The sequence below is a fragment of the Carettochelys insculpta genome, chromosome 27 (assembly GCF_033958435.1).
Source record: "Carettochelys insculpta isolate YL-2023 chromosome 27, ASM3395843v1, whole genome shotgun sequence".
NCBI classification, from domain to species: Eukaryota; Metazoa; Chordata; order Testudines; family Carettochelyidae; genus Carettochelys; species Carettochelys insculpta.
In genome coordinates this window covers 15284934-15303398 of record NC_134163.1, presented here as the reverse complement: position 1 = coordinate 15303398, position 18465 = coordinate 15284934, and the positions used below count along the sequence as shown (strand labels likewise).

The 18465-nt window shown below is 57.7% G+C and overlaps 1 protein-coding gene across 1 annotated transcript; it reads right to left on the bottom strand.

Moving 5' to 3' along the window:
- Positions 1 to 140: 140 nt before the first annotated feature.
- On the bottom strand, positions 141 to 17813 carry CERS1 (ceramide synthase 1). Its single transcript, XM_074978289.1, has 7 exons — positions 17248 to 17813; positions 6945 to 7104; positions 6159 to 6339; positions 5607 to 5768; positions 3885 to 4032; positions 2771 to 2916; positions 141 to 2278 (listed from the first exon to the last, which is right to left on the bottom strand). The coding sequence occupies exons 1-7, from the start codon at positions 17479 to 17481 to the stop codon at positions 2236 to 2238; spliced, it is 1074 nt and encodes a 357-aa protein (XP_074834390.1). The 5' UTR covers positions 17482 to 17813; the 3' UTR covers positions 141 to 2235.
- Positions 17814 to 18465: the final 652 nt, after the last annotated feature.

Below are 18465 nucleotides of genomic sequence, written 5' to 3'. Positions count from 1 at the left end.
AGAAGGCGATGGCACCTTTGTAACCTCCCCCCCCCGCCCCGCTGCCCCCACAGCCCAGTCAAGTTTCCTCCTTGGAGATCCACAATTCTGCATTCATCAGGGTCTCCCCCCCCCCACCTCCTGTCCCCACCGTCTGACGCTCCCCCGGCCTGCCAGGCAGCCTGATGGGCTGTTAAAGTCTTGCACTTCCACACCATCCTTCTGCTGGCTCCCTGCCCAGCCAAGACATACGAGGCCCCTGCAGGAAACCGAGCTCCTCCTGTGCCAGCCCTGGCACAACGGGGGATGCAGCACCCAGACCTGGGAGACAGGTCTGTGTCGGGAGGGCTGCACTCACTAGAGCAGGGGCAGCTCCGCCAGCACTGGCACCTGACAAGCTGGGGGCTGCAGGGCCCAGGCTGCACTCTGCACACCTGTGTCACTGGCTCGGCTGTTCAAACCTTTCTCCTCACAGCCCGGCCATGCCCTGCCCTGCACCTGGGGCCAAGGACTGTGCTGATCCAACAGGGCTACATCACTTCCACTTTTGTCCGGGTGTAACTGACACCACAAGGCAGGGCCAGGGTGGATTGGACCTCTGAGCCCTAAGGGCGTCAGGCTGGCCAGTTAATAGCACCTCTCTGGTCCTGCTGCCACTCCCCTAGTGCTGCCCTGATCCTTCAGCTCTAGGAATCCTGCCAGCCCACCCTGCAGCAATGGCTTCACACTGCCTCCTCCCTGAACCCATTGGCTCCACAGCCCTGAGGCACAAGCAAGCTGCTTTTAAAGCCCCGCCGCCATTCAACCACGTACGAACTCAAACCCTGCTGCTGGCGAGACACCAGGGGCATTCCCTCCCGCATTCCTCCCTTGGCGTCTGTGCAGTCACTCCTGATTTACACCACAAGGGATGAAAGCAGGATCAGGCCCTGTAGTGTTTTTACCCCATGCAAAGCCGAATTTGAAAGTCAAGGAACCAAAGCATGGAGTGGGTGGGTTGTTTAATTTCCTGTCCTGTCTCTTCTGGCTGCCTGCAGGCAGGGGCAGCCCAGCAGAGTCAGTCGGAAAGTGGGGGAGGGGATTTCTAACAAGTGGGGTCATGTTTTCATGCCCCCTCCCAGTTTCACATGTTACCAGGGAGCCTCTTTGCGCTTGGGCAGCAGTATCTGGGGTTCACATCCAAGCAAGCAACCAGAAAGAAAACAACCAGCCCCTCACTCCCTGCCAGTTTGGCTTAAACCTCTGAGGCCAGTGCCAATTCGCACCAGTGTCCTAGTGCCCGCCCGGCTTGGCGTTCAGGCCTTGGAAAGGAGCAGGCAGGGAGCTGTGGACATCCGCAGCTGGCACTGCAGGAGCACTGGGATGGGATGAGTCCAGAGCCAGGGGAAGGGTTCAAAATTCCACCAGGTTTCTTTCCCACCAAGCGGAAACGTGTGCTGCTCAGCACAGCCTGCAGGAAATGCAAAGCTCAGAACTCTCACAGCCTGGAAAACAGGCCAGCTCGAGCGACCCGCTGTCCCTTCTCTCTCTGGTCCCCAGGGGTGTGAAGGAGCCGCAGTACCACAGGCAGGGCACTCGGATCAGCTGCAGGAGACTGGTGCCTACTGCACCCCCTGGGTGACCCCTCCAGACTGTGGTGCGGGTGGGTATCAGGCAGGGCTGAGCAGACAGCTGTGGGCTGCTCTGTGGGGTAACCCCTGGATGCACCTACAGCTGCTCCCTGTATTACAGTGACCCCTACTGGACGGCAGGCTTCATAGCAGCCCAGCACCTTGCCTGGCGGGTACCTCACCAGTCCCTGCTTGCCAGCTACAGCAGAGCTGGCTTTGCCCTCTCCCCCGCCGGCTTCATGCAGAGGGGGAGGGGCGTCTGCCTCCCTGCTCTGAGCCCCTCACCTGCTCCCAGCCAGAGGGAGAGCTGCCCGGGATCCTGGGGAAACCCCAGAGAGGGTGGAGGGGTGGGGTGAGCCAGGGCTGCCCGGTCCCGGAAAGCCAGTTCCACACCTGACCTGGAGCCCGATAGGAAAGTCACCTCCCCTCCCCCCCATCACAGCTGTCCTGGCCCACAGGGCGCCCAGCACCAACTGGCTGCAGCAACCCCGTCAGCCCGGCCAGAGCCCAGCCCAGGGGAGTGGACTGTCCTGGGCTGCCAGCTGCTCCCCAGCTCCGGGCGGCGTGCACTCCCTCTCTGCAGGGCTCTCCTTCGCTGGCTTGGGGAGGGCCCGGCCAATCCCAGTCCATAGTGGTCGCGGTTCCCTTACAACCGTTTGTCTTTTATCAGCCCGTTCTTCAGGTGCTTCCTGCGAAAGAGACCATGGCCGAAATGAGCCCCGGGTTGGACCAGCCCCTCCCTGGGGTAACCCCCACAATCCAACCTGTCGTGTAGCCCTGCTCTCCCCCCGTGTGACAGGCACGTGCAGCGAGGGGTTGAGTGCCACCAAGGAACACCCATGGGAACCAGCATCCAGCTGGTCCTCTCCTGCCAGCCTGGACCAGACCCTCAGCCTGCTCCGCCAAGGGAAGTCCCTGTACAGGCAGAGAGGCCAGGCCTGTCAGGGGGAGGGAGAGAGGGATGGACAGAGAGAAGATTCCTTCCTGACCCCACCAGCAGCCAGAAATCCCACAGAGGGAGATGCGTCTGCTCTGACAGGCCTGTTGTTCCCGGGACCCAAGGGGGGTTTATCCTGAGGGACGCCTCCCTCAGCCCAGATCCATTGTTCTTAGCATCCTCGGGCTGCTCTCTCCCCTGGTCGGGGTGGGGTGGGGGGAGGGCTGTGCCTGCCCCTACTCACCCTTCTTTCCAGGGTTTGGGGAGCTGGAGGTCTTCCCCCTTCTCAGGCCCTGCAGTTCTCTGGCTTTCCTCCACGTCGTACTCACGCACGTCGTTCACCTCCTGCATCTGTCCCGTCAGCACCTTGGCCACGAAGAGGACGATGTACTGGGGGGGCCAGGAAACAGGCAGTGACCCTGCTGGCCACAGTCCCCACTCAGCCCCACCCTGCCCAGGAACACAGGCTAACGTCAGCCTTGAATGAGCCAGGCTGGGAGTCAGGCACTCGCAGCTGTGTAGGAGCAGTGGGGCTGCCCCATCCTAAGGGGCATACAGGGAGACTCCAGCCCAGAAAGCTGCCCCCTTCCCCTCCTTCTGGCAATCCACCCGCTGGAGCCCGGGACCAGGAGCAATGGACTGCCCCATGGCATGTGGGGAGGGGGACGGGGCGCGTGCAGCTTCAAGCACATCCAGCTGTCGACGAGTTGTGGGTACCAATTACCCATCGGGCCCCAGATGCTGCCCCTCCGCCAAATCCATCTGCCCGGCACGAGGGCAGGAGATGTTCGTTGTGCTCTGCCGCATGCGGCCGGGGACCGGCACTGGGGCGAGGCAGGCTGTAGCAGCAGTGCAATAAGGACCCAACGGAGCAGCACAGCCGCCTACGCAGACACAGTCCTGAGCAACCCCCCAGCCAGCCCCAGCTCTCCCTGGCGACTTTGGGGAACCTTGGCTGATGTGACCCTCCCCACCCTTGGGGTCACATCCGGCCTCACCCTGGTCTCCCGCCCCCTCCCCCTCCGTGACTGCCCTTCCGTTCCCAGCCCATCTTCAGCCCCAGGACGTGGGTGGGGGGGGCTGTGATCTGCGATCGTTATCACTCACTCTGTGGCCCATCAGCAGGCCAGACAGTGGGAACTGCAGTGGGGGAGGGGGAGGAAGGGGGACAGACAAAGGCACTTGTGCTTCCCTCCCCCCAACCACTTGTGCCCCCTACTTAATTCCATGGGGGACTTGTTCTCCTCCCCCCACGACTCCTTCCCCTATTTGCCTGGGGGCTCTGGCTCTTCCCCCGCCCCCCCCCCGCTCCTCAGGCAGCAGCGGGGCTGGGCAGGGGCCCAGCCGCCCCCACTCACCAGGAACCAGTAGACATTCATCAGCGTGAGGGCAAAGAGCAGGGCGTTGAAGAAGAAGTAGAAAGGGATGTCGGGCACAGACTGCAGGCTGGTGTGGCAGGTGGCATAGAGCACTTTGAGGGGGAACCAGTAGAGGCGGAACCAGAACCTGCCAGGAGAGGCACAGGGTGGGGGGAATCACTCTGGGGACCTGCATCCTCCCAGGCCCAGCCCCTTCCCCAGGGAGCGGAGCTGGTTTTCCCAGTCACTGTGGGGTTCCCACTCGTCCAAGAGGGCCCAGCTCCGACCCCACGGCAGGGAGGCTGCAAGAGGGGGTTACTCCAAGCCCAGGCAGGTGGCTGTCAGGAGACATTTCCCATGCAGTGTCCCTGTGAATGTCTTCCATCCATGTGCGGAATAAATTTTGTTGTGTGTGCTGAGGCACAGGGACACGTGCACCACCAGTAGAAACCACAGGCTGTGGGCGCTCTGCAACTCAGCTGTGTGGCTGCCCAAGCACTCAGATCACGGGGAACACTGGTCCCGTCACAGAGGAGAAGGGCTGTAAGGGGAGGAGGCAGCTGCTGCCACAAACCCATCCATGGTATACCTGCCCCTTCCCCCACTGGCCCATGTCCAGACAGTGTGTCCCCCTCCCCCTCTGCCCCCACTTGGCTGGGTCAGAGGGAGAAGGAGACGGGGGTAGGACACGCTGGGGGCAGCACTGGAGCCAGTTAATGGACCAGTCGCTGGCTGGCAGACAAGGTTTTTGTGCTGTCTGGAGTGGCTCTGATGCGGGGCTGTGATGGGAGCACGTCCCCATCTCCCTCTGTCCCAGGGTGAAAGGGTGCTGCTCGCGCTGCCAGAGCCAGCTCCTCCTTCCCCTCACCCCTGTGCAGCCCCGCTCCGCATATGCGACATCAAACTATCGCCCTGGCCAGCAGGCTGGTACAACAGCAGGGCTCCCTGTAAGCAGAGCTCTTGGGTGGCCGTCTAGGGGAGATTCAGGTGCTGCCCAGCCAGCAGTGGCCCTGCAGCCGGCAGCCTGGGTTTCTACTGGTGGTTGTCGTCATCATCATCGTCATCAACAACCAAGGGCTCAGGGCCCGCTGGGGTCTGATGCTTCTCTCACTATTTCCTTCCATCCTTCCTGTCCAGTGCGGAGTGGCTGGACTCGCTCTGCACCCATCTATTATATCATCTACCCATTCCCTGTGGAGTCGGCCTTTCCCATGCGAACCCTCCATTATGCCAAATACCAGGGTCTTGATTTTTCGTTCGTCGTTCATTCTGTAGCTATGCCCGAATAGCTGTAACTCCCCTCGTGCAACCTTCTGCGGCAGGTTCTCTTTCATCTGTGTCTTCCTATGTAACTCCTCATTGGTGACCTTCTGCAGCCATCCTATCCTCAGGATCTTCCTCTACCAGCTGCTCTCAGATGCCAATACTCTTCTCTTCGAATCTTTCGTTATCACCCACGTCTCACATCTGTACAACAGGCTGCTGAACACATGTTTCCAAGACGCTCAGCTTCGCTCCTAAGCTAATCGCTTTGCTGTTCCAGATCTTCTCCATCACCTTCAAACTGGCTCTTGCTTTCAGTATGCTACTGGTGGTGCACGTAACAAAATTTATTCTACACATGGATGGAAAATATTAGTGGGAACACTGGTTCCAAGCTCAGCAGGAGCAGCCCCTGCAGGGCTCTGGGGAGTGGGGAGCAGAGGAAGGTCTGGAGCTCACCAGCTGACACTGAAGGTGAGGCAGCCCAGGTCGGAGATGACATCGTTGAGCCGGTGGTAGACCCCGCCCCGGTGCTTGAAGTAGACATTGAGCTTGGTGAACTCCAGCTGCACATCGTTGATGTCGTGCAAGAAAAGCACGAGGATCCCCACATTATGGAACCTGTGGGGAGAAGGGACTGTGTCGTGCACAGGCCTGCAGCTGTTGGGCGTTCGAGAGCTGCACGGCAGGACCAGGGCTGTGCACCTCAGTTCGGAGGTTGGCGGTGGGCTCTCGGCCCAAGGCAGACTGCATGGGAGCCGCGGGCTCCAGGCCATGCAAGCCAACAGCACCGGATGGCCATGAGAGAGGTGGGGAGGGCTCAGGTGGGGAATGCCGCGTCATGGGAAACACCGGAGGATTGTGGGGCATCTCAGAGCAAGGGAGACAGCGTGAGCAGCAGCTGGGTGTGGACCGGCTGCCACATGTCCTGGTGGGTGCCTGGCCCTGGGACGGCGCAGGTTGGAGCGTGCTGCACATGGGGACACGGCCAGACAGGGGCGGGGGGCTCACCTGAAGGCGTAGGAGAAGGCGATGAGTGTCAGCGTCACCACGTGGTGGATGAGCATGACCACGGAGTCCTTGCGCCAGGCGTCCATGTACACGGTGGCATAGATGGAGTGCATGTAGAAGCTGCCCTGCAGCAAGTAGGCGATGGCAATGTCTGTGGGCACCGTCATGCCCTTCTCCCAACCTAGGAGCAGCCCAGAGAGCCCTGCGTGAGCACTGCCCAGACGTCTCCCCCGCAACCAGCACAGCCTCAGCACTGCCCAGGGAGCAGTGCCTGCTGGCTGGACTAGGGCATGCTCCCAGGCAGTTCCCGAGCTCGTGGAGTGACAAGGCCCAAGAGAGGGCAAAACAGAGCCCTCTAATTTTTTCCATCCAAGGGTGGAACAAATTTTGTTATGAGCACCAAGGCCTGTGTGGATGTGCACCACCCATAGAAACACAGGCTGCCAGCTGGGGGTGCTCTGCTAATCCTCTGGGCAGCCCCTGAATCTCTCCTGTGTGGCCACCCCAATGCTCAGCTTACAGGGAACACTGGTACTTCCTTCCCATGCCCTGTTCTAACCCCCTAGACCACACGCTTCTCCCAGAGCTGGCAGCAGAACCTAAGAGTCCTGGCTTCCAGCCCCCTTCTCCGCTCTACCTACTGGGTGTCACTGTCTCAGTAAAGCAGTGAGCTGAGAAGACTTTCAAGGTCTGTGATCCCTCCTGCATTCCCAGCTGCTGGTGAAACTGAGGCTCGAGGCAGCACCCTGGCCTTCCCACACAGGACCGGTGGCATGTGGAGCATACCGTAGAAGACGGAGGGCGGGTCATGGAAGAAGGGGTACTCGGTGAAGAAGAGCAGGTAGGCACCGTACGACCAGGACAGTGAGTAGAAGAGCAGCTTCCAGGCGCTCTCTGGCATCTTGGCGGCATCTTTTGGCTGCAGGTGACACCACGCCCCAAACGGCTGCCAGGAGACAGGAGATGGTACAGGGCTCAGGGAGGGGAAGCAGCAGGGTGCCTGGTGTCTGCCTCCTCTCGAAGCCCCAGCTCCGGGAGATTCATTGCAGTTCCCCCAGGCTGCTGCATCCCCCGGACTTGGCCTCAGAGGACCCCACGCCCAGAGCCCAAGGTGGCTACTCAGGGTCAGGGGCTGGGGAGCCTCATGTTTATCACTCAGGAAAAAGTCTCTGGGGGCAGCTCCTTGGCCTCATTTGCCCCCGATCATGGGCCACTGACCAGCCTCGGGGTTGCACTGAGATGCCCTGTACTGGTGTGATGTTGGGCTCAGGTGTTTGGGTTCCCCCAGGGCCCGGGGGAGCCAGTAGCACTAACAGCGCACAGGAGAGGGACACATACACGGATCAGAGACTGGCATTTCAGCCAGACTGCCCCAAACACTGAGCCATTTGGTGTGGAAATCCGCCAGCTGCACAGCCAAACACCCTGGTGCCTAGTGAACTCCGATGCCTCACGAGAAAGGACGCCTAAGTGCACCATTCACACTCCCTGCTGCTGCCACAGGGAAGGTGCAAGAGCACCAGGAGTCTCCACGCCACACCAGGGAGAGCCACCGTGGACTGGCTGGAGCTTCCCTGGCAACAAACCTGCGGAAAGCACAGTGTAAAGGCTCCTTCCAGTCCTGCCCTCCACCAGGGATGTGACCCTCCCGGCTCCAGGCGGGTGCGGGAGGTGGCGAAGGGAGGCCCTGGCTGGCAGCCAGCCAGATGGGGAGACAAGGAAGCTCAGGTTTCCATCCAGCTCAGACTTGGCCACGGCAGCAGCTGCTGTCAACACAGAGCACTGGAGAAAGCAGAAGCCAAAGGCACATGGCCTGTGCATGCCCGCCAGGGTCACCCCCAACCTCCTCCTCCAGGAGCAGGGCTGTTCCCATCCAGCCTTCTGCAGCCGGGGAGAATCCAGAGCCCCGGAAGGTAAAGCTGTGCCAGGACCTGAGTGCCTTGCAAAGGGGATTCTGCCAGCACATGCCTTCTCCCCTGAAAGAGCCTTCACCTCTGGCAGGGGCCTAGGCTGAATGGAGAGAAGTGGGAACGAAGGTGTGCCAGGACAGTGGACATCCAGTGGGACTCTGGCTAGGGGGGTTGCTTCCAAAGGGCTCAGTCTCCCGTGTTACACAACCCCAGGCTGTGTGTGTCATGGAAAAACACTGGATGAGCTGGAGAGGAAAATAAAATGCCTGCAAAGTAACCGTACCCCTCCCCGGCTCAGCAATTTCCAGAGCCCACTGCTTGGCTCCCATTGGCTCCTTGAAGGTTATATTAAGAGCCCAGCTGTTCAGTGGAGGTGGCTGGCCCTGGCCCAGGCCTTAGCCCCTCTCTGTGTATGGCCGGGAAAAGAGATTCACGCAGAAGGCTCCCTTCCAAACGTGGCAAGGACAGAACTAGCCGCGCCCGGGCGGAAGCCACCCCAGTCCATCAGACAGAGGAGAAGGCGCTAAAACTGGCAAGATCCCACATGCCACCAGCCCAGCCACGCTGTGTCACTCCTGCCCCCCCCATGCTGTGTGCAGGGCCACCCCCACCACCTTCACAAAGCACAACACTGCTGCAGGGGGAGAGGCGGCATGGAGGGTGCCCCAGGCCTGGCTTCCCTAAAACCTCACCCCGAACAGAGCTCAAATGAGCCCTATTTGGAGACCACTCAGCTCATGGGCCATCCCCATGTGCTAATGGAGCAGGCTCCTGCAGCAGAGAACCTTCCTTTGGCTGCTCACTGGTCAGGGCAGTGGGTCAGGAGACCCAGGCTGCCCCATTGTGTGCCTGTGCCTCCCTTGCCCATCTGCACAACAGGACAGTAGTACTGGCCGACCTCCGCCCAGGGGCTGAAGAGAAACCCAGGGAAGGCTGAGGCCTTGAGACACTACGGAGCCGCGGAAGTAGGAGAGAATTCGTGTCTGCCCTGGGCTCCCAGCTCTCAGCAGGAAGAGGCAGCAGCCATCCAGAGGGGACACCGTCACAGCATGATGGAATCTCCTCCTCCAGTCAAGGAGGGTCTCCTCCCAGGAGCAGGGCCCTGCCCATGCTCTTCCTCTTCCCCTCCCCCATCTCCAGGGGCAGCTGTTCAGAGAAGACTCCCATGCTCTTTGCATGGCTAACACTGGCCCTGAACAGAGCACCCAGCCCAAGACTGCCTGAGGTTGTCTTCTGGGGAGCCTCGCAGGCCTTGCAAGAGCCCTCTGTGAATTCGCACGCAGCAGTGAGCTGCACACAGTCCAGAGGGCACCAACGCAGGCAGGGACTGCTTCTGAGTAACACGCCGGGGGAGCTGGTCACTGCGGCAATCCCGGCAGGACCTTCCTATGGCCCAGATAAACACGCTGAGACTACCCATGCACAGCTGTGCCTCAGCTAGCACTGCACACAGCCAGCCACCCCCGTCAATGACTGCGCAGGAGCCCTGCTGCCCCAGGCACCAATTATTTCTCCTCTTCATTCTGGGGTGGGGCGCAGGCAGGGGTGGGGGGTCATCCTCTCAGCCCTCAGCCAGCTGCTGTTGCCATAGCAACAGCAGAGTGATGCCCGGGTTGCTAGGAGCAACGGGTGCTGCTGCAGGAACAATGCGTGGCTGGCTCTGGCTGAAAGAGCCCCAGGTTCTGGCAAGTGATGTAATGTGGCTCCGTTTAAAGAGCCAGTGCTGCAATGGAGCTGGATGCAAGAGTTTGGCTTGGGAACCTCCCCTTTGACCTTCCAGAACTGAAAACAGGTGGGGCCAATGGCTATAAATTGCCTTCTGCAGCTTTCCTCCCAAAGCCCTGGGAACATCTCACACCACATTCTGTGCAGTAGTCTGGGAAAGACAAGACAGAGAGGGGACAGAGCAGTCGCTTTCCAGCACCTAAGAAGTTGTTACAAGGAGGAGGGAGAACAATTGTTCTCCTTAACCTCTGAGGGCAGGACAAGGAGCAATGGGCTTAAATCGCAGCCAGGGAGGTTTAGGTTGGACATTGGGAAAAACTTCCCGGAAGGGTGGTTAAGGACTGGAGTAAATTGCCTGGGGAGATCGCGGAGACATTTAAGAGCACGTTTGACAAACACCTATCAAGGATGGTCTAGACCAGGGGTCAGCAACCTTTCCAAGGCAGAGTGCCAAAATTCAACCTCTGTACAGTCCAAGTGCCGGTGACACTTTTTAAAGTCACTAATAATCCTACGTACAACAGCTTCATTCAAAAATAAATAAATGAAGCCGCAGAGCTTTCCCATTGAGGTTGGGGTTGGTAGCATTAGCTGGTCTTTTGTCAATCCACCAGCAGTGTGGCTTTGAGCAAGCTCCCGGCCGCATGGGGGAGGAGGGGGTGGGCTGAGTTCCCACCTCATATGCCGATGGAGATCGGTTTACATGCCACTTCTGCCACCTGTGCCAGGGGTTGCTGACCCCGTGTCTAGCGGGTATTTGGTCCTGCCATAAATGCAGGGGACTGGACTCAACAACCTCACGAGGTCCCTTTCAGGGTCAGTATTCTATGACCCCACCCAGCACAGATAACAGCCTAGTCCCGACCAAGGGCAGCGGAACCAGAAATTAAAAACAAACAGAAACAGGAAACTGCCCAAGTCACCCTCATTGTTTTCAGGCCTGGGCCACCCCACTGCTTTGCTGCAGCTCCTCTAACCCAAGCTGCAATATCCTTGCCAGGGTACCCCTCAAGCTCTGCTGGTACCCAGGGTCACCTATGTTTGGGCTGTGGGGAACACGCAGCAGGACCGCGGCTGGAATGCTGACGTGCACTGGAACAGTTTCCTCTGCACTCACCTGGTGCAGGTCACACGGGCTCAGCAGAATGAAAACGGAACATGACTGCACCTGCCTGTAACCGTGCGAGAGGGGTCCCCAGAGCCTGCAACACCAAAGACAATGCCATAGAACCAGCTGGCTGTGCCGTCGCTAAGGCACTGAGGGCTGGCTGTGGTCTGAACACAGGCCTGGGGCAACTGTTCCCTCAAATCTTTCCATCCACGCGCAGAATTAATTTTATGTGCACTGAGATACATGCAGATGTGCACCACCCATAGAAACATGAAACTGAGCTGCAGGTGCTCTGCTAATCAGCTGGGTGGTGCCTGTATTTCTCCTGCAGGGCTGGCCAAGCACAGCTTCCAGGGAACACTGCTGGGGACGCCCGAAACTCTTCTGCTCTTGAAACCAAAACTGCCTATGGGCTTGGGCAAGTCACTGAGATGCTGTGGGCCTCAGTTTCCCCACCTGTAAACTCGAATACTATTCACTGACCTCCTTGAGCCGCTGCCTAGGCTTTGGAAACACAGTGAGAAATATTGCAACAGTACCCATCAATAATAAAATGCCATTTCCTTGCTGGTTCTGTGTCTGGACACAGCACAGAACAGCCTTCAGAGAGGGCACCCACAGGAGCCCCGAAACAGCTGCCTCCTGATCCCCGGGGGGCTGATTAGCCTCCCCAGCAGCACAGCACAGCTCAGCTCAGCTCTGACACACAGCACATGACACCCAGACTAGGAACACAAGGAAAATGGTTTCATTTTCTGATACAAGGAACAGCCCATTGTGACTTACTCCTGGTGTGAATGGCAGCTAAGGCGCATGAGCACCAGGAGAGCTGGTCTCTGCACCCCAAGAGGGACTAGACAAGCTCACACTCATTAACGCTGCAGGAAGGAAGCAGACCAGGCTGCTCATGGCTGCTCCCAAGGAATTCGTGCCAGGGGACTGGCTCGCTGGGCTCAGAGGCTCGGTTGCAGCAAATGGCCCTTCACCAAGAGAAAAGCAGGGTTGGGAACACAACTCTGGCATGTGTTTTGGGGCCTAGGGAGAACTCAGCTCTCGACAATTCACAAGAAAAGGCACTGGGGGGACCCTGCAGGAGCGACTATGCACCCCTGCCTAGGGGCCTACCAGGAGAGATTCAAATGCCAGCCAGCAGCCTAGCTTTCTACTGGTGGTGCACACCCACACATGCCTTGGTGCACAATAAAACTGTTCTGCCCCTGGAGGGAAAAAAATAGAGGGAGTATTGGCCAGGAGCTGGGGAAAAAATGCCACTGGGTCTTTAACAGCCATAAGAGGTTTTATTTATGCCATGGGACCTGGGTTTTCTATCTCCTCAGAGAGATGGGAGCTCTGGGCCCCTGGAAAGAGAGCAGGAGAGATGCCAAACAGGGAGAGCATGCGGGCTCCTGCGTCCCACAGGTATTTCTAGCCTCTGCTCTGTCCTAGCAGCTGTATATGAGTTTCTCAGTCCCACCCCCACGCGCTCTCCAGATGGGGCTTTCTAGCACTCCTTCCCCAGTAACATGCCCCAGGTAACAACTACCTTGAGCCAGAACCACTTCCCTCAGAGGCTGTTCCCTCGGTTTTACAACACAGCAGCTAGTGCCCCATCTTCATGAGAGTGTTTTTTTTTTTTAATTAATATAAAAGTACCACTCCAGCCTCCTCCTTTCCATCTCACCCTGGTGCTAGCACTCAGAGCAGGGATGGCTCCAAAACCGACAGGCTCTACCAGCAGCACAGCAAAAGCAGCTAGAAAAGAGTTTATTGCTCAGCCTTCACCTTGGCCTGCCCCCCATGCCCTGCTCGATCTGGATCATACAAGCACAAGGGCCCAGCTCTGCCCTCACTCACATCCATGCAACTCCAGTGCCCAGCCCCTGGGCTTGCTTCCAAGAGGTGCAGCTAGCAAATCCACTCATCCAGGCAGGACACCCTCATCCTATGCTGGTTACAGAGAGCCCTGCGATGGGTACGGCCCTGGCTGCCCATCAGGTTATTAAACAAAAGCGACTTAATGCTGCATGGGCTTATGCTTTATTCAACTCCTACAGGCCTTGAGCAGCAGCCACACCCTCCGACTTCACTCGCCACCAGGAACAGCAGCCTGACACAGACCAGCTGAATGAGGGCCACCAAAGAGAGATGGGGGGCCGGAGTTAGCAGGCTAGGGCTGGCCTGGCCACTCCACTGGCAGCCTCCTGTTGCAGGCCCTGCTCATGGTCCAACTCATTCAGGAGACTCAGATGTGGACACTCAGCAGCCAGGCCCTGCCACTAATGTGAACTGAGAATGATGCATCAATCCAGAGGCACGGTACAGAAACCACACACCAGACAAGAAATCCAGTTCCTCTCCTGCTTTCTCATGGGGCTCTGCAGACCAGCAACTCTGACACCACCCCACCGGCAACTGCTCATTCATAGACACGTCCATCTTGACAGGGACCTTGAGAGACCATCCCTGACAGGTGGCGTCCAATGACAGAGATTCCCTGGCTCATTTGTTCCAATGTTTAACCATCCTGACAGTTCAGAATTTTTTCCTAATGTCCAACCAAAACCTTCCTGGCTGCAATTTAAGATCATTGCTTCTTGTCCTATCAGAGATTAAGAAGGACAACTTCTCCTCCTCCTCTTTGTCACAACTTTTTATAGTCTTGCAGACTGTTACCATGTCTCCACCAAACATCCCTTCTCCAGACTAAACAATCCCCCCACCTTTTTTTTTTCCAATCTTTCTAAACCTTTAACCACTTTGGTTGCTTTTCTTTGGACTTTAATTTGTTCCCATCACTCCTGAGGCACGGTGTCCAGAATTGGACACAATACTCCAACTGATTGTCCCTCATCAGTGCTGAGCAGAACAGAAGAATTACTTCTTGTGTCTTGCTTACAACATTCCTGCTAGTGCAGCTCAGAATGACATTTGCTTTTTTGCAACAGTATTACACTGGGGGACTCAGATTTAGTTTGCGATCCACTAAAATTCTGAGATCCTTTCCGGCAGCACTATTCTTACACTGTCATTTCCCATTCGGTATTTGTGAAACCGAAGGGGAGTGCTTTGCATTTCTCCTGATCGAATTTCATCCTATTTCTGGCCATTGCTCCAGTTTATCCGGATCATTTTTAATTCTAATCCAGTCCTTGCGTCCCTTCCCAGCTTGCTATTGTCCACAAACTTGCAAGTGCACTCTTTGTGCTGTTATTTAAAGACTTTATTAAAACACTGGACAGACCCAGGACAGACCCTTATCGGACCCCACTTGATGCGCCTTCCAGCTGGACTGTGCACCAGATAAGCTAGTTTTCCAATCAGTTGTGCACATACCTGAGTTTGTCCAAGCTATACTTTCAGAGATTGCTGATGAGAAAGTCACCTGAGACAGTATAAAAAGCCTTACTAATGTTGAGAGAGATCACATTTACTCCTCCTTCCCTGCCCCCCCAGGCTTGTTTCCCTGTCAAAGAAGGATATTAGGTTGGTTTGACATGTGCTGGTACCAGTGCTCAGCTCACTGAGTTCGCCTCTTCTCTGGGCAGAAATGATCCTTCCTTTCTATCTAGATACTGCAATTTGTCTGCCAGGAGGGCAACTAGCAAAATAATTATCTTTGTTCCAAGGATCACTTTGGAGGAGCCACATCTATACACGACAGATACAAATCAGACAATTGCAACAAGTAAAGTCCATGCTAGGTCCCATCCTCCACAACCAACTCACTATTCTTCCTTCCCTCCCTCCCTCCCCTCTCTTCCAGCCAATCCTTGTGATAGAGGGCAGAGCACGGCATGGCATACAAACACATGCTATGCTACCAGCGCCCTCTAAAGGCATTGGGAACATGGATTCTGCACTCCTTGCACACTCTAAATGCCCCACAGAAAAAATGCATGCTCCCAGTGACACACCAGTAGGATTCACAGGCAACAGCAAGAGAGATGTGTTTCTTTAAGCAGCTTTTTTCAGAGCAATACACAGCCACAGCTAAATGAAGGTACGTTTCAAGCCACAATCTTCAAGTCCTCGTGTGTGGTAAGAAAGTGACTTCCTCTGTGCATGCACAGCAGCTACAGGCCACATGCCGACATCTAGGACATGTAATTAATGCCCAGTAAGGCGGTATTCTTGGGGACACAGAATTAATTGATTTCCCAGGGATGAGCCTTTCAGTCTCCGAATGAACCTTAAAGGGCTAATTACCAGAGAGTTAGAATCTGAACACAAGTGACAAAAAGGAATAACTGCACTTGGGTTCTACACCAGGGAGCCTGTCTGCAGCACAGTTTGTTCCCAATGGCAGGCAGCAGACAAAAGGATCCTGAGGGTGATTAAGGAGGTGAAAGGCTCAGTCTACCTGCTGTTGAATGACCCCTCCACCAAACAACCTCCAGCTCAGATACATGGCACAAGACACAGCCCAATTCTCATTAGCAGAGGCAAAGCTCTGCCAGGAGACCCAGCCCGTCCAATTTCCCCATCAAACCTCCAGCTCGTGCACCGTGTGAAGGCTTTGGGAGTTTTTATACAGCCCTGTTTCCTGCCCACTGGTGGGGAAACTGACCCTCCTGAGGCACCGTTTGCCACCTTGGCACAGCAGCAAACCCTGTGGCAGTATTTCAAGGCAAACCAGAACCATGTTGATGTAGCCAAGAGACCTGGCTCTGTTCCCCACTTCTCACACTTTGTAACCCAGGAATGGCAGCCAGCTGGAGTGGTTAGTTACCCACAGAGCAGCAATCCCACCACCCTTTTCACCCGCAGCAACCAGAGCACTTTCCAAAGGCAAGGGGGAAACGGGTGCACAGATGGAAAACTGCGACAGGACAGCTGCTGAGTGTTTTGCCCAAGATCGCACCATGTGATGGAGACCATGATGGGATTCAACTGCAGGAGTCCTGACTCCCAGCCAGTCTTCTACCCACTGTGGTAACCAGAGATAGCCATGTGCTGCTGGTAAGATTGCCACCCCTCCAGGATTGTCCTGGAGTTCTCAGGAACAAAAGCTGAACTTTTGATTAAAATTGGCAACTCCCACTGCTCAAACCTAGCTTTGGGGGAAGGAGAGAGGCTGCAGGAAGAAGGGTGACAGAAGGGCAGCACCAGGCTACTGAAGTCCTCCCTGGCCCCTGTTCTTAGCACTTTAGGCCTTGTGCTCATGCTTGGCAATGGCCTGTGACTCACCACGGAGCAAGCAAGGACACTAGCAAACGCCTAAGGCTCAGTTTCTTGTCTGGAAGGCTTCTCTGTGTGCTAGGTCCGGGGACAGAAGCCCAGAGCAATTACTGGGCTGCGGCTGGACCATGGATCATAATAAAGTGCTGCTTCCTGCAGCCAGCATCCTCCCAGAGCGAGTCACCTCTGGAGACAGCAGAGTGTCCGCGGGGAGCACATCCACGCTGAAACAGAATGTGCAGGAGAAATCTCCAGGCAGAACCACCCTCTTCCCAAACCTCCCACCTCCCCCGGGTCCCTGAAAAGCATCTTCTCACCATGCTACTGTGAGCATGGAGGAAAGGGGGCGGCTTGTGCCTCTGACGGCGCTGGATTGTCACATGACCCAGGCCACAACATCTTTTTCCGTCGGTTTTGTCTAGAACCTGCCATGGGAGGCCAGGGAAACCCCACAGGACAGCAAAAGCCTAGGCCGAGTATCCGGGGATGCTCCGGGGCGGGAAGCCACCCTGCGGGGAGAAGGGGCAGCTTTCACCTCTCACATTTTTCAGGGCAATTAGCCAAAACAGAGCGACCCAGGGGTCCTCTCCCTCCCCAGGCAGCCACCCGATCACCTCACCCTCTTCTGAAGAGGATGGGGTGTAATTCCAGCAGGGCCAGCAGCCCAGCGCGGGGAATTAGGTCAGCCTGTATTGCGGCTCCTAAGCCCTGTACCACAGCAGCGGGGAGGCGGGAGAAGCCAATCAGCATGCAGGGCAGTGACAGCCGAGGGGGGGTGGGGGGAGGCACAGGCAGCTCACTGCCCCCGTGTCATCCTGTGCAGCCCCCACCCCTCCCTGGGCAAGAAGTAAATCTCCCTGCTTCGCCCCCAGGTGTGCGGGGAGGGGGGAAGGGGAATTAAGTAGCAAAACACAACACATGCTCCAACCAACGCAGCCCCCCAAGCCTCTGCCGTCCCCTGCCCACCCCCCCACAGGCCACGCAGCCTCCTCCCCCCCAACAGCCTCCTCCCCAGCTCCCTGGCAATGCAGCCCTCCCCCCCATGCACCCCCTTCCCCTCCCCGCGTGAGAAGCAGCCCCTCCCAGCCCCCACAACATGCAGCCCCCACCTTCCTTCCTTCCTCCCCCCACAGCGCAGCCCCCCGGCCCCGCCACGGGCACTGACCCGAAAGACGCAGCCGGCGGCGGCCCTGCGCAGCACGGTCCAGCCGAGGGCGCAGAGCAGGCAGAGCAGCGGCTCGCTCCAGGCGAGGGAGGCGTTCTCGGCCCAGGTCCGCCAGGCCAGCTCCCAGCCGCAGTCCGTGCAGCTCCGCACCGCCCCCGCCAGGCTCCGGCAGCCGCGCTGCAGCAGCTGCCCGTAGCCGGGCATGGGCTCGGGCTCGGGCCCGGGCCGCGGCATCCCGGCCCCCGGCTCACAGGCTGCGCGGTCGCCCCCGGCCCATCGCTCCGGCAGCGGCGAGCGCCGGGGCCAGCTGTTGGCAGCGGCCGCTCAGCGCGCAGGCTCCGGCAGGCGGCTGAAGATAGGGGGCAGCAGCGCGCCGCGCCGAGCCGGGGCTGCGCCCCCCGAGCCCGGAGTTCGGGGCCCGGCTCGGCTGGGAGGGGCCGGCCGAGTCCAACCCCCAGCGGCCTCCCCAGGCCCTGAACTTCGCAGCGGCCGGAGGGAAAGACCCCCCCGCTGGGAAGCACCTCACGGCGTGACCCGTCTCTGCCTCGGTCCTGCGCTCTGCGGCGAAAGCCCCTTCGTGACCCGCCTAGCAAACAGAAGGGGCAGTCCTGGAGGTGCTCCAGCGTGACATGGCTACCGCCCCCCTGGCCATACACCCCAGATAGGGCCCGTCCTGCAGCCACTATGCTGCTAGCTGGGCGTGTGGCTATTTTTCTCCACCCCCCCCTTTGCCTTTTTAAGTATGGGGGGCGGGGGGCTTCCTGCACGTTTTGTTTACGCGGTGGGAAATCAGGCCCCTTCTTCATGCAGCAAACACAAGTCATTTTTGATTAGTGAGTCCATAAACTGCAGCAAGGGAGGTTGAGGTTGGACATTAGTGAAAAGTTCTTAACTGTGGGGTGCTCAAACACTGGAATAAGTTGCCTGGGGAGGTAGTGGAATCTCCATCTCTGGCGCTATTTAAGAACAGGTTAGGTAAGTCTCCAGCAGGGATGATCTAGACTGTACTTGGCCCTGCCATGAGGGCAGGGGGCTGGACTCAATGACCTCTCAAGCTCCCTTCCAGTCCTAGCCTTCTATGATTCTAATCCTGCAATCTGTCTCTAGGTCCCCACTGTCACCTCTAAGGCAGCTTCATCCTCTCCAGCAGCGACTGTTGAGGGAGCTCTGCTGGGGGCAGCAGTACATGGCTCTCTCCATCTCTGCCTACTTTTACAA